The following is a 14,381-nucleotide window of genomic DNA, read 5'->3' on the forward strand; positions in this document are numbered from 1 at the left end:
GCAGCCTTATTTAACTGTCATGAAGAATTTAAACCAAACAGGGACTCTAATTTGTTTGTTTTTTTAACTTACATTTCAAGCTTCCTTATGTCTCCGGCACATTAGCATAAGTTGTCTAAAGTCATAAAGAAAAATCGACAGAAAAATGCTTTGGAGCCCCAGGTGTTTTCAACTGATGCCAACAGAAACTAACCTAATGGAAGGCATTTAATGCGAGTTTATTTTTCCTTTGCAGTAACAGCGGGAACATGAAGCCGCCACTCTTGGTATTTACTGTGTATCTGCTATGGTTGAAAGATTGTCACTGTGCACCCACTTGGAAGGACAAAACTGCTATCAGTGAAAACCTGAAGAGTATGTTCGGTTTCTTGTCTGTGCTGTGTCCTGTTTGCATGCTGGCTGTCCTGCTGGCATTTATAGTGAGTCGCAGTTGAGAGATAACCATATTCGCTGTTTTCACGGTGAAATGTTCTCAAGGCACTTAAACCAAGTCATCATGACGCCAAACATCTGGATAAAAATAGAAAATTCCAATGACGTCTCTGCAGGCGTTCACATTTCCAGATGTTCGTATCATGTAGATAAAACCTGCCAATTTTTTCACTGCAGTTTTTTGTATCATCCAGATGGTTGGTGTCATCTCAGCACAGCTCTAATGAACAGTGAAATACTTTTCAAGCATTTGAAAAATTTAAACCATTAGAGTAATCTGTGCAATTATTCTTAAACTAGTGAAAGAACGGGTTATAATTACATTGAATCTGGTTGTTCTGTGGCCATTAACTTGCAGCCTTTGCTTGGTGATATATGCTTTGGGTACTTAATATTTAAAAGAACAAATTAGCTAAAATGTAGCTGATTTAGGTCTGTAATTAAAATCAGAGTCAAAAATAAGCTCCTTAGTAGGCCACATTAGCTATTTTGAACAGGGAATGACAATGAATTTTAAATTTATTAAAGGTGTATAAGACACATCCATTAGGTTATTAAGGAAGCTTGTATTACATGGGATACTTTCTAGGTTTCATGCCTCCTTATTAGGTGACTGAAGCTGAAAGAAAAAGAAATTGCTGACTCTGTTTGAGGTCCCCAGTTGGGCGCTTACTATAAATTGTGAAGAAAATGCGAAATTTTATCTAATATAAACACACTTGAGTCTTAAATGAAAAAAAAAAATGGATAAATGAAAACAGGGCCTGAGCAAACTGACAAGAATGAGGTTCAGTGAACTCTGTTTAGGAGCTTACAAGTGAGGAACAGAAGGTATGGTCCATGTGGCAGCTGACAGCTAATTCATTATGATCTGCTTTCAGAATATGAGCCTATAAAAGAACAGTGAAGCCTATCTTTAGGAGACATGAAAGACTGGTGAACTTGGTGTTTTGTAATCTGATCAGATCTCAAAGAAAAAATTGCCACGTGTCTTTTAGGTTTTTCTGAGGTGGGGGAGGTAGACACAGATGAAGAGGTGAAGAAGGCTTTGATTGGTATTAAGCAAATGAAAATCATGATGGAAAGAAAAGAGAAGGAACACACCAATCTAATGAGCACCCTGATGAAATGCAGAGAAGAAAAGCAGGTACAGTCATTGAAAATAATATCTGTTCTTACACAGATCTGGACCGGAAATATTATACTTGTTAGTGCTCTTGATGAATTACTTGCTTTCCTTAATAACACATTTTATGGGTAGCTGCTTTTATTAGAAGAAAAGTTTGAGGGAAGCTTCAGACTTCCTTGAAGAAAATATTTCGTGTAGGATAGGCTTCTGCAAGACTCCAAACCGGAGTCTGGGGGAGTCATCTCTGTTTAAGCACTGCTTTCTCAAAAATGGATTATTCTTGGTCTCTTCTGAGTTAGGATATTGAGTCAAAAGTATTTGAAGAGTGTTTTTTACTAGATCAGTGGTCTCCAGAATTGTTTTTTTGTTCTGTTTTGGTTTTGTTTTTGAGACAAAGACTCGCTCTGTCACCCAGGCTGGAGTTGATCCCAGCTCACTGCAACCTTGGCCTCCTGGGTTCAGGCGATTCTCCTGTCTCAGCCTCCCTCGTAGCTAGGATTACAGGCTCCTGCCACCACGCCTGGCTAATTTTTGTATTTTTAGAAGAGATGGGGTTTCACCATGCTGGCCAGACTGGTTCCAAACTCCAGGGCTCAAGCGATCCACCTGCCTCAGCCTCCCAAAGTGCTGGAATTACAGGCATGGGCCACCGTGCCTGGCCCAGAGTTTTTTGGTCTCTCATTCCTATGACTAAAAAATGTGTTAGCACTCACTCCTAAATATATGCATATTAACTTACTTATAAATTAGATATATAAATTGCTACCATTAATATCTCAAGACACAATATGTATGTGAGGTGAGATTCACCATTAGCGAGTGTGGATGTAAGTCCACATTTCAAATAATCTTCTAAATATTTTGAAACTTTTAGTTGACTTGCCAGATCTGATTAGATCACCATAGTTTTCCATTGTCACATGGCCAATAAAGAGCTCATAATGATCAAGTGTCAGCTCTGCCATGTTGCTTTTGGTCCACTTGAGCTTAAATTATTCATTTTTTAAAATCTGCCAAGTTTTTTTTTTTTTTTTTCAAGAATCTTGTTAACCATGCTGTGCATTTAGTGAAGGTTGGTTTAGTTAAAACTAGATAATAAAATCCATCAGTCTACCTGAGTTCTCTTACATGGCAACTCATATCAATTGGCTGCATGTGCACAGAGCAAGGGAACTATAGTCGATTCTTCTGGAATGTAGAGGATCCCCTCTTTCCCAAAGTCATCACATACAGTTGGGCACATACGATATCTAACATATGCATCTCAAGAGAGTACCATGTATATCCAATAATGCATCAGCCTAATTCACTTTTTCAAAATCAAATAGCTTTATTTAATAGCTATAGCTTGAACTACATATTTTATCAATGGAGAACACATATTCAAACGTCTTTGGAAGATGTAAAAAATTGTTCCTATGCTACAGTATAAAGTTCAGTAAATTTCTAAACTATAAACATTGAATAACTTGCAGTTTAATGACATTAATAATTAACATCACACTCAAAACAATGACTTTTTTTAAAAAAGGTTATCTTCAAACATTACCCTTAAATCAAAGAGGAAATTAAAACTGTAACAAAAATAATTTGGAAAATGTTTCCAATTTTAATATTGAGAGTAAATTACTTTTTTTTTTTTTTTGGCAGAGGGGACGGAGTCTTGCTCTGTCGCCCAGGCTGGAGTGCAGTGGCGCGATCTTGGCTCACTGCAAGCTCCGCCTCCTGGGTTCACACCATTCTCCTGCCTCAGCCTCCCAGTAGCTGGGACTCCAGGCACCCGCCACCACGCCCGGCTAATTTTTTGTATTTTTAGTAAAGACGGGGTTTCACCGTGTTAGCCAGGGTGGTCTTGATCTCCTGACCTCATGATCTGCCCACCTCGGCCTCCCAAAGTGCTGGGAGTACAGGCGTGAGCCACTGCGCCCAGCCAAGAGTAAATTACTTTTTAAATTTATTTTTATTTTTTGAAAAACGTTAAGTTGTAAAATACGTATAACAAAATTTACCATAATAACCATTTTTAAGTGTACCATTCAGTAGTGTTAAATACATTCATACTGTCATGCAACCAATCTCCAGAAATCTTTTCATCTTGCAAAAACTGAAAGTCTATACATATTAAACAATGCCCCATTCCCCCCACCCCAGTCAGATTTTTAATTTAAAAATACAAGTGGAAGTTCTAATATTTTCCAACTATCCCTCTATCTATAAAGTTAGGGGCCACTGAATTTCAGATTGCTGCTTGCATCTTTTTACTACTGAGCATCATGGCCTCTGGGAGTCCATTAAGCAACTGGAGCCGGGTAGTGTGACAGGCTGACCCCAAAGCTGCGTGTCAGCCTGTCACCGGACTGGTTGATGTTGCAGCCCCACCTACTGCCCTGAGTCAGTCAGGGTTCTGGCAAGGAAAGGAGAATGCGGGACCAGCAGCTGCAAACACTTCTCCCTTTTGGCAGCAATCAAAAGGTTTTGAGGAAATCTAAAATAACTCCTCATCAGGAAAATGTGGAAGCCCCTCCAGCTGGGATCTTCCCTGGTGGGCTTGTGAGCCTGGCCATCTGGGAATAGAGACACTAGATAGCAGTAATACACTCTTCACCAAACACATTATCACATGGAATGCTTTAAACATCTGGGTAAACCACTACTTTCATTTTATAGCTAAGAAAACTGGGGTTTGAGATTTTTTTTTTTTTTTTTTTTTTGAGACGGAGTCTCGCTCTGCCGCCCAGGCTGGAGTGCAGTGGCCGGATCTCAGCTCACTGCAAGCTCCGCCTCCCGGGTTCACGCCATTCTCCTGCCTCAGCCTCCCGAGTAGCTGGGACTACAGGCGCCCACCACCTCGCCCGGCTAGTTTTTTGTATTTTTTTAGTAGAGACGGGGTTTCACCGTGTTAGCCAGGATGGTCTCGATCTCCCGACTTCGTGATCCGCCCGTCTCGGCCTCCCAAAGTGCTGGGATTACAGGCTTGAGCCACCGCGCCCGGCCGCGAAGTAGACACTATTATTCCTATTATTCTTATTTGCAAATGAGGAGACTAAGGCTTATACGTATTAAGTAATTTGCCCAAGGGTACACAGTCACTGTAGTTTGGAATTGGGAATATTAGGATTTTGGCTTAAGAGGACAATGAGCAGAATATGTAAAATTGGGACTAATTGAGAAGATCCTGGAGGTATTGTTACTTGCCTTGGAGAAACAACCTTTTTTTTTTTGTTTTTGACACAGAGTCTTACTCTTGTTCCCCAGGCTGAAGTGCAATGGTGTGATATTGGCTCACTGCAAATTCCGCCTCCCGGGTTCAAACAATTCTCCTGTTTCAGCCTCCCAAGTAGCTGGGATTAGAGGCACCCACCATCACGACCAGCTAATTTTTGTATTTATAGTAGAGACAGGGTTTCACCACGTTGGTCAGGCTGGTCTCAAACTCCTGACATCAGGTGATCCACCCGCCTCGGCCTCCCAAAGTGATGGAATTACAGGCGTGAGCCACCGTACCCTGCTGAAAAACAACCACTTTAAGATGTAAGATTCAGCCGGGTGCAGTGGCTCATGCCTGTAATCCCAGCACTTTGGGAGGCCAAGGTGGGCAGATCACTTCAGGCCAGGAGTTCGAGATCAGCCTGGGCAACATGGTGAAACCCCATCTCTACTAAAAATACAAAAATTAGCCAGGCATGGTGGCACGCACCTGTAGTCCCAGCTACTCGGGAGGCTGAGGCAGGAGAATCACTTGAATCTGGGAGATGGAGGTTGCAGTGAGCTGAGATTGCACCACTGCACTCCAGCCTGGGTGACACAGCCAGACTCTGTCTCAAAAAAAAAAAAAAAAAAAAAAAAGATATAAGCTTCCAAAATTGTTCTGCAAAGTCCAAGGACACACACACACTCCTGTCTGGGTCAAAATGTGTATTTGGCAAGCTGGGGCCCTGGTAGTTTTCTTATGTGGATCATAGCAAATGCTACCTGGCTTAGCAGCTGAATTTTACAGTGAGAGCAACTGACAAATCCTAGCCAGGCAGAGAAGATGTGGAAGACTGTCAGTGCCCAGGTGATTCTTTGGGCTTAATACTCCAGGAAAGGGTCATTTCCATTAGCTCTGAGGCTCTCTTCTTATGGCCAGATCCACTATACTCACTTAATTCCCCTGCACAATATCTCGGCATGTAGGGGGCTGGGGTGCAGAAGTCCAAACTTGCAGGGAAGCCAGAGGTTTAGGCAGGGGCACAGGAAGAAGGGTCCGTTGCACCATAGTGCTGACCCATGAGGCACTCCAGGGGCAAGGCTGAGGCTGGCAGGGACAGGTGCCACTGCTGCTGGGCTCCTCACCACCCAGAGCAGGACTTGGCCAAGTACAGCAAGCACCACAAGGGGGAGCGCTGGGAATATAAACAAGAAGAACAAAGGCTTGTTTATATTCCCATTTATATGTATTTAATATTACATTATATAGAAATATAATATATTTATTACATTACATTCTAATTGCAGAGATGCAGGATGGCATCTCTGCAATTAGAATATAACTCAACGGGAACATTTAATTTGACATACAAGAATGCACTTTCTTGCAATGTTTAAGCATATACAACAACTAAGACAGCATAAATGAAAGAAATAAAATGTGCCAGCTTTATGAAGTGTAAAGCCCTCTTTCCCCATGCCCCAGTGGACGAGAATTGAAGACAAACTTCCCAGTAAATAGGTAAATCACAATTGTTCCCAGATCGGGATGGCATCTTCGTTGTCAGGTCACCCACACCTAGAGTAATGTTTGTCACATAGCAAACACTCAGTAAATACTTAATGAACAAATGAATGAACAGATGAATAAGATTTACAATCTTCAGTAGGGATCAATCAGTACTCTTTTCTTAAACTAAACAGAAAGCTTTGGAGGAGATCTGATAGCTGCGAGGCACCTGAAGGAGAAAGAATGAAAAAGCAGTTTAGAATGTGCACATTTCAAGGGGTGAAATCAATTAAGGTGCACACAGATCATGAAATGGAAATTGGACTTTTGTTTCTACTTTTAATTAGGAGGCCCTGAAACTTCTGAATGAAGTTCAAGAACATCTGGAGGAAGAAGAAAGGCTATGCCAGGTGTCTTTGGCAGATTCCTGGGATGAATGCAGGTCTTGCCTGGAAAATAACTGCATGAGAATTTATACAACCTGCCAACCTAGTTGGTCCTCTGTGAAAAATAAGGTAAAAGAAAAAGAGAGCTCAAGATTTCACAGGTTTTTGTTTTGTTTTGTTTTGAGACGGAGTCTGGCTCTGTCGCCCAGGCTGGAGTGCAGTGGCCAGATCTCAGCTCACTGCAAGCTCCGCCTCCCGGGTTTACGCCATTCTCCTGCCTCAGCCTCCTGAGTAGCTGGGACTACAGGCGCCCGCCACCTCGCCCGGCTAGTTTTTTGTATTTTTTGAGTAGAGACGGGGTTTCACTGTGTTAGCCAGGATGGTCTCGATCTCCTGACCTCGTGATCCGCCCGTCTCGGCCTCCCAAAGTGCTGGGATTACAGGCTTGAGCCACCGTGCCCGGCCTGATTTCACAGTTCTTAAGGCACCTGTTTCAGCTTACTATTTTATTACTTTATGTTAATGTTTAGAACAGAGGCCTTTTGCTTTCCAGAATCTAATACTAATGCTTACATCCCATCACCTGTGTATACGTGATTTATAAGGTAGAGCATCCATTCAGTGGACACTGAATGCATCTCTTAAAATATCCTGGCTTTCTACCTTGTTTTGTTATTTGTGAACATGTTCCCACTAGATAGTAAGCTCTCTGAAGGCAGGGATCATATCTTATTTGTCTTCATTTGCTCATTGGTGGCATCCAGTAAATGTTTACCAAATCGCATTTGGAATCATAGCATTGCAGTCTCTGATTTCAATCCACATTAATTTTTCCTTCTGGAGGCCAAATATTTAAAGATATTCTCTGCCTCCCAAATGTCACCTTCAACATGCTTGCCCCTTATGCATAACACACACACACACACACACACACACCCTTTCATGTCCCCTTTCGCCCGACCCATGTATGTTCTGTAGGACTGGCATGTTTTCTTTTTTGTCCCCTTTGGTTATCTTCTGAGCAGAGGGATCACAGAGGGTGGTGACCTGAATAGGATGAGCTCTGCCCCACTAACGGCTCCAATTAGGCTAGATTTTCCTCCCCCTTCAAGAAGTGAGCTGAATACAAAATTGAGTGGAATTTCACGCTCCATATTAGAGCACATACTAATTAGAATACGTTCCTGGCTTGGCAATGCCATACTCAATTACAAAGGGAGCAACTACTAAGATAATGAATGCGCCAAGTTAATTTGCCTCCGCTATTAATTGCATCTGCTCTATTTTTAGAGCCACTGTCACCTGCTAATACACCAGAATATGGCATAATGAGCAGCAGCAGGAAGTCAGGAGATTTGGGGACCATTCCCATCTGGGTCAGTTGTGTGATCTTATGAAAATTTCTTGGGGCTTTAAAGGTTTGTTTTTGTGGATGAAGAGTCAAGTAAACAGAAGCTGGAAGAGGGAGAGGCAGACAACCCACCCAAATTCTTTTCTTTATATTTTTCATGAGATGGGGTGTGGCTCCTTTGCCCTGGCTAGAGGGCAGTGGTGCCATCTTGGTTCACAGCAGCTTCCACCTCCTGGGTTCAAGTGGTTCTCCTGCCTCAGCCTTCCAAGTAGCTGGGATTACAGGTACCTGCCACCACACCCAGCTAATTTTTGTATTTTTAGTAGAGACAGGGTTTTACCATGTTGGCCAGGCTGGTGACCTCAGGTGATCCATACGCCTTGGCCTCCCAAAGTGAAAACTTGACCTTTTTAGGTTATTGGTGGGCAAATGTAAACCAGGAGAAATTTCAGATCCTGTTTCCATAGGCAAAGGCAAAGTCAGGTATAAGAGGGTTAAGAAATTATCTTAAAGTTCATTGCCTCATCCTAGCTTGCCAAGAATTATTCTTGATTTGAAATGACTACTGTAAGTTGACTTTAAAATTTGCAATAAGAAATGGTCCAGGGCCGGATGCAGTGGTTCACCCCTGTTATCCTAGCACTTTGGGAGGCCAAGGCATGTGGATCACCTGAGCTCAGGAGTTTGAGACCAACCTGGGCAACACGATAAAACCCTGCATCTACTAAAATACAAAAAAAAAAAAAAAAAAAAAAATTAGCCGGGCATGGCGGTGTGTGACTGTAATCCCAGCTACTCGGGAGGCTGAGACAGAAGAATTGCTTGAACCAAGGAGGCGGAGGTTGCAGTGAGCCGGGATGGTGCCATTGCACTCCAGCCTGAGCGACAGAACAAGACTCCATCTCAAATAAAAAAGAAAGAAAAGAGAGAGAGAGAGAGAGAAAGGAAGAAAGAAAGAAAGAAAGAGAAAGAGAGAAAGGAAAAAGAAAGAACAAAAAGAAAGAAAGAGAAAGAAAGAAGAAAGAAAGAGAGAGAGAAAGAAAGAGAGAGAGAAAGAAAGAAAGAGAAAGAAAGAAAGAGAAAGAAAGAAAGAGAAAGAAAGAAAAGAAAGAAAGAAAGAAAGAAAGGGTCCAGAAAGAAAGTAATTTTTTATTCCATTTCTGTCCCCTACTCTACTCCACAGATTGAACAGTTTTTCCGGAAGATATATCAATTTCTATTTCCTTTCCATGAAGATAATGAAAAAGATCTCCCCATCAGTGAAAAGCTCATTGAGGAAGATGCACAATTGACCCAAATGGAAGATGTGTTCAGCCAGTTGACTGTGGATGTGAATTCTCTCTTCGATAGGAGTTTTAACGTCTTCAGACAGATGCAGCAAGAATTTGACCAGACTTTTCAATCACATTTCATATCAGATACAGACCTAACTGAGCATTACTTTTTTCCAGCTTTCTCTAAAGAGCCAATGACCAAAGCAGATCTTGAGCAACATTGGGACATTCCCAACTTCTTCCAGCTGTTTTGTAATTTCAGTGTCTCTATTTATGAAAGTGTCAGTGAAACAATTACGAAGACACTGAAGGCAATAGAAGATTTACCAAAACAAGACAAAGGCAAGTATTAAAAGATAACTTTTACTTAGAGGTCTATACCAAAGTCAAGTTTTGTTTAGCTTCAGAAATGGTAGACATTTCTGAGTCACATTGTATGGTGTTTCTTGAAGAGATAATTTATGGAAAATGTTTCAGAGCCTCTTAAAAGAAGCTTTGAAGTCTGCTAAACACCATCCCTCTTCCATCATTGTTGAGAACTGAACTCTTTCTAGAGGAAATTTTCAAAGCAGAAAGAAAAAATGCTAATAGGTTGAGAACTTAAAAAAAAAAAAAAAAAGCAGTTCCCTCATTTATTATTTGTTTATTTATTTCATTTTGTGACAGAGTCTTGCTCTGCCTCCCAGCCTGGAGTACAGTGGTGCGATCTTGGCTCACTGCAACCTCTGATCCCAGGTTCAAGCAATTCTCCTGCCTCAGCCTCCCGAGTAGCTGGGACTACACGTGTGCACAACCACGCCCGGCTAATATTTTTGTATTTTTAATAGAGACAGGGGTTTCACTATCTTGGCCCGGCTGGTCTCAAACTCCTGACCTCAGGTGATCTACCTACATTGTCCTCCCAAAGTGCTGGGATTGCAGATGTGAGCCACCATGCCTGGCCATTTCTCTCATTTATTAAAGCTCATGTAGATGCTCAGCTCTATTCTGCTAAAGCATCAGAGAGTTTCTGTAAAATTGATCTGAAATCCTCAACTCCCAGTTTGAGAAGAAGCCCACTCTGACATATAACCAGAGCAATTTAGTGCCCTCCTCTGAATCACTACAATCATTCCTTAAATCATAAAGCGTATGCATAAAACCACCGAAAATGCTCACAAACCCCAAACTACAGAAATATTAGATAAGAATTGCCTTCTACCAATAGTAATCATGCCTCATGGCATTCCATGTTGGAGACACAATGTTGCTTTATGTTTCCAGGCAGGAGATATCTTCTGTGGGCTTCTATGGAGTAAAGTAGATACAGCATTCGAGAAATGAGAGTTGCCACGAGGGTCAAGTGTAGGATCTGCATTTCCTTTGTTATTGTATTGACCACTAAGCCAGGTTGAAGGCTGCTCTCCTTTGAGATGAAAAATAAAATGGGCTCTTTCTATCTATTTTTCTCTTTCTTTTTCTTTTTTTGAGATGGAGTGTTGCTCTGTTGTCCAGGCTGGAGTGTACTGGTGCGATCTCAGCTCACTGCAACCTCTGGCCCCTGGGTTCAATCAATTCTCCTGTCTCAGCCTCCCGAGCAGCTGGGATTACAGGTGCCCACCACCACGCCTGACTAATTTTTGTATTTTTAGTAGAGACAGGGTTTCACCATGTTGGCCAGGCTGGTCTCGAACTCCTGACCTCAGGTGATCTGCCCGCCTTGGCCTCCCAAAGTGCTGGAATTACATGCGTGAGCCACCACACCCAGCCAGCTACCACACCCAGCCAGCCACCACGCCTGACCCTATCTGACTATTTTTCTTTTTTTTTTTTTTTTTTTTTTTGAGACGGAGTCTCGCTCTGTCGCCCAGGCTGGAGTGCAGTGGCCGGGTCTCAGCTCACTGCAAGCTCCGCCTCCCGGGTTCACGCCATTCTCCTGCCTCAGCCTCCGGAGTAGCTGGGACTACAGGCGCCCGCCACCTCGCCCGGCTAGTTTTTTGTATTTTTAGTAGAGACGGGGTTTCACCATGTTAGCCAGGATGGTCTCGATCTCCTGACCTTGTGATCCGCCCGTCTTGGCCTCCCAAAGTGCTGGGATTACAGGCTTGAGCCACCGCGCCCGGCCTATTTTTCAATTATATTGAAAAAAATGTCGTAGCTGGCAACAACTGAATCAGATTCTCGAAATCGCCATGAGATTACATAACTGGCCTCTGCATAGGAGAGGTTTACTTTTCAGAAACTGAAGCTAGGAAACAATGCATCCTTCAGGTCCCATCGTTCCATGAACAGAGAACAGGCATCATTACTGGAATTGTTGGGTTCTATTTCAGAGTCCAGTGGACTCTTTCTATAAGTCAAGTATTTCGTCTGGTATTCCATTCTGAGGTTCCAAATTCATCAAATATTCAGGATAAACACCAGGCGAGTAGACTAAATCTATCCAGGCTGGGTGGTATCCAGTGATTTAAGCCTGACTGTTTAAATGGATATCAACTGTCTTGGAATAACATTGAGAATGTGTTCATTAGAACAAAAGGGTTCCTCCCCTCCATGTTGTGTAGCGGCCTTACACAAGCATTGCTTATATTTCCATGTGCACAGGACTGTCAGTAGTGATTCAGACATGCCAGAGTCTAGATAATGTGCCAACCACTGTAACCCTCTTCCACACACCAGCTACGAACATGGGTTACCACTGTCTGCCACCATTGCCTTCTCATTCACACAGCTGGGGGCCAACCCTACTCTCAGCTGCCTCACACACACCCTCCCCAGCCCCTCCGTGCCACTTCCATCTCAGTGATGACCTGAAAAGCCAAGGTCCCCTGGGAATGCAAATATTAAAGAAAAAAACAAAATAGCAAACAAAAAAGTCTATTTACTCTGTTGTACTCTTCTTTCTCCAGCATCCCTCCCCTAGCCAGACAGTACACAGAAGCTTACTGCAGAGGAGACATTGTCTTCCCAGATGAGCAAATGTGGACTGTTTATCAAGATATAGTCGGACATGGGCTCTACGGCACTTGAATGTGGTTTCCATCACTTTTCTGGACAGGTAGTTGGTGAGGAGTAAGCTTACTGCCCCTAGAAAATCTGCCTAATGACTTTGAGTTTTGCCCCTTGTGGTAGGCAAAATAATGACTGCCCAAAATACCCACCCTAATCCCCAGAACCTGTGAATTTATGTTAGGTGAAAGGCAAAGTAAGGTTGCAGATGGAAAAAATAAATTTGTTAATCAACCGACTTTATTTTTATTTATTTATTTTTTGAGACAGAGTCTTGCTCTGTTGCCCAGGCTGGAGTGCAGTGGCGTGATCTTGGCTCACTGCAACCTCCACCTCCCGGGTTCACGCCATTCTCCTGACTCAGTCTCCTGAGTAGCTGGGATTACAGGCACTCACCACCATGCCTGGCTAATTTTTGTATTTTGACTAGAGGCAGGGTTTCACCATGTTGTCCAGGCTGGTCTCGAACTTCTGACCTCAAATGATCCGCCCACCTCAGCCTCCCAAAGTGTTGGGATTACAGGCATGAGCCATCGTACCCGGCCTCAACTGATGGATTCAATGTAATCACAGGGTCCTTAAAAGTGGAAGAAGGAGGCAGAAAAGAATTAATTGCAGTGGCCCCAAGAGAAGGACTTGGCTCTACTTTGATGGCCTTGAAGACAGAGGACGGAGGCCATGAGCCGAGGAATGTAGGTGGCCTTGAGGAACTGGAAATGGTATAGAAATGAATTCTCCTCTAGAGCCACCCAAAAAACTAGCCCTACTGACATCTTATTTTTTATATTTTTTATTTTTTTGAGACAGAGTCTCAGTCACCTGAGTAGCTGGGACTACAGGTGCGTGGCACCACACCCAGCTAATTTTTGCATTTTTTTTTTTTTTGTAACAGATGACATCTTGATTTTAGCCCAGTGAGACCCACTTCAGACTTCTGACCTAAAAGACCAAACAATAATGAATTTGTGCTGTTTCAAGCCACTGAATCTGTGGTAGCTGTAACAGAGTTAATAATAATAGTAACTGACCAACATTTGCTGAGCAAGTTCTGTGTGGCAACCTTCATGGATGGGCCTTATTGGTCATGATTGTTTAAAGGGCCAAAATCAGAAAAATAGCCAAAACTGAATTATGAACACCAAGAAAAGGAGAGCGAAAATAAAAAGAATCAGAAATATCTTGATAATCAATGTTATTTTTGTTTTTTTGAGTATAGGCTCATTTTGGTCTCAAATTTCTTTCCTACCTTGGTCTTTCTGGACCTCAGTTCCTGAATCTGTTGAAAGTGAATAGGTCCAGGAAAGTAGCTCTTGGAATTGTCTTCGCTTGTCTTATGAATCCCTGGAAAGAACAGATGAGATCATGTTCTACTGTAGCTTGACCAGTGCAGGGGGCCAGCACACCTGTTTCTAATCCTTAAGAGAGAATTAGTGGACATTAATTTTCACATGGGAAAAACAGACAGGCAGGTGGGAGAGTAGATGATTTATCTCAGCCACTGCACTGGAAGTAGCTCCCTGGAAGGGTTCTGAGGTTCTGTCAAGGCTAGACTAAGTGAGGTGACAGATTGTGCTCTGGGTGCAGGATGGGGAATTAGTGTCATATGGGCCTAGAATTTGTCATCCTTGGTGTACGTACCAGGTATTAATCTAGATGCTAGAGATAAAATGATGATTATGACACAGCCTCTGACTTCCAAGAACTCAGTCCAGAGAAAGGAAAACAGATTAGTGAACAATTACATCACCATATCGTGGGTAAAATGGCAGAAGAAGGTAATGAAGAATGACAAGATTAAAATGGCAAGACCAAGTCCCTTCCCTCAAGAGACTTAGAGTCTAATGGGAAAGATAAGAAAGCAAACACTGCATTAAGCGGGAATCAGTTCTACAGTGGAAATTCTCACAGGGGGCTATGCAGGGCAAAGAAGAGGGTCCAGGAAAGCAGCTGGGAGAAATTGACTTTCTAGTCACCAAAGGGGATGGGTGCCTTCCATGCCATTCTATCGAACAACGCTTTGCTGTTTTTAAACTATGGACATTGCAATTTATGTCAAAATAAAATGTTTCATTTTTAAATGCTGAGGATTTAATCTAACAGAAGATCATCAGGTTGTAAATTA

General features: G+C 42.5%; 1 protein-coding gene across 1 annotated transcript in view; it reads left to right on the forward strand.

Moving 5' to 3' along the window:
* The first annotated feature begins 248 nt into the window (after window positions 1–248).
* The window catches only part of LOC105464671 (clusterin like 1), a 28,571-nt gene continuing 14,438 nt past the window's right edge, over window positions 249–14,381 (forward strand). The window contains exons 1-4 of the mRNA XM_011712718.2: window positions 249–354; window positions 1,431–1,579; window positions 6,608–6,775; window positions 9,181–9,613. Coding sequence (XP_011711020.2) covers window positions 249–354; window positions 1,431–1,579; window positions 6,608–6,775; window positions 9,181–9,613 — 856 coding nt within the window. The remainder of the gene's footprint in view (window positions 355–1,430; window positions 1,580–6,607; window positions 6,776–9,180; window positions 9,614–14,381) is intronic.

This window comes from Macaca nemestrina, chromosome 19 (genome assembly GCF_043159975.1).
Source record: "Macaca nemestrina isolate mMacNem1 chromosome 19, mMacNem.hap1, whole genome shotgun sequence".
In the NCBI taxonomy this organism is placed as follows: Eukaryota; Metazoa; Chordata; class Mammalia; order Primates; family Cercopithecidae; genus Macaca; species Macaca nemestrina.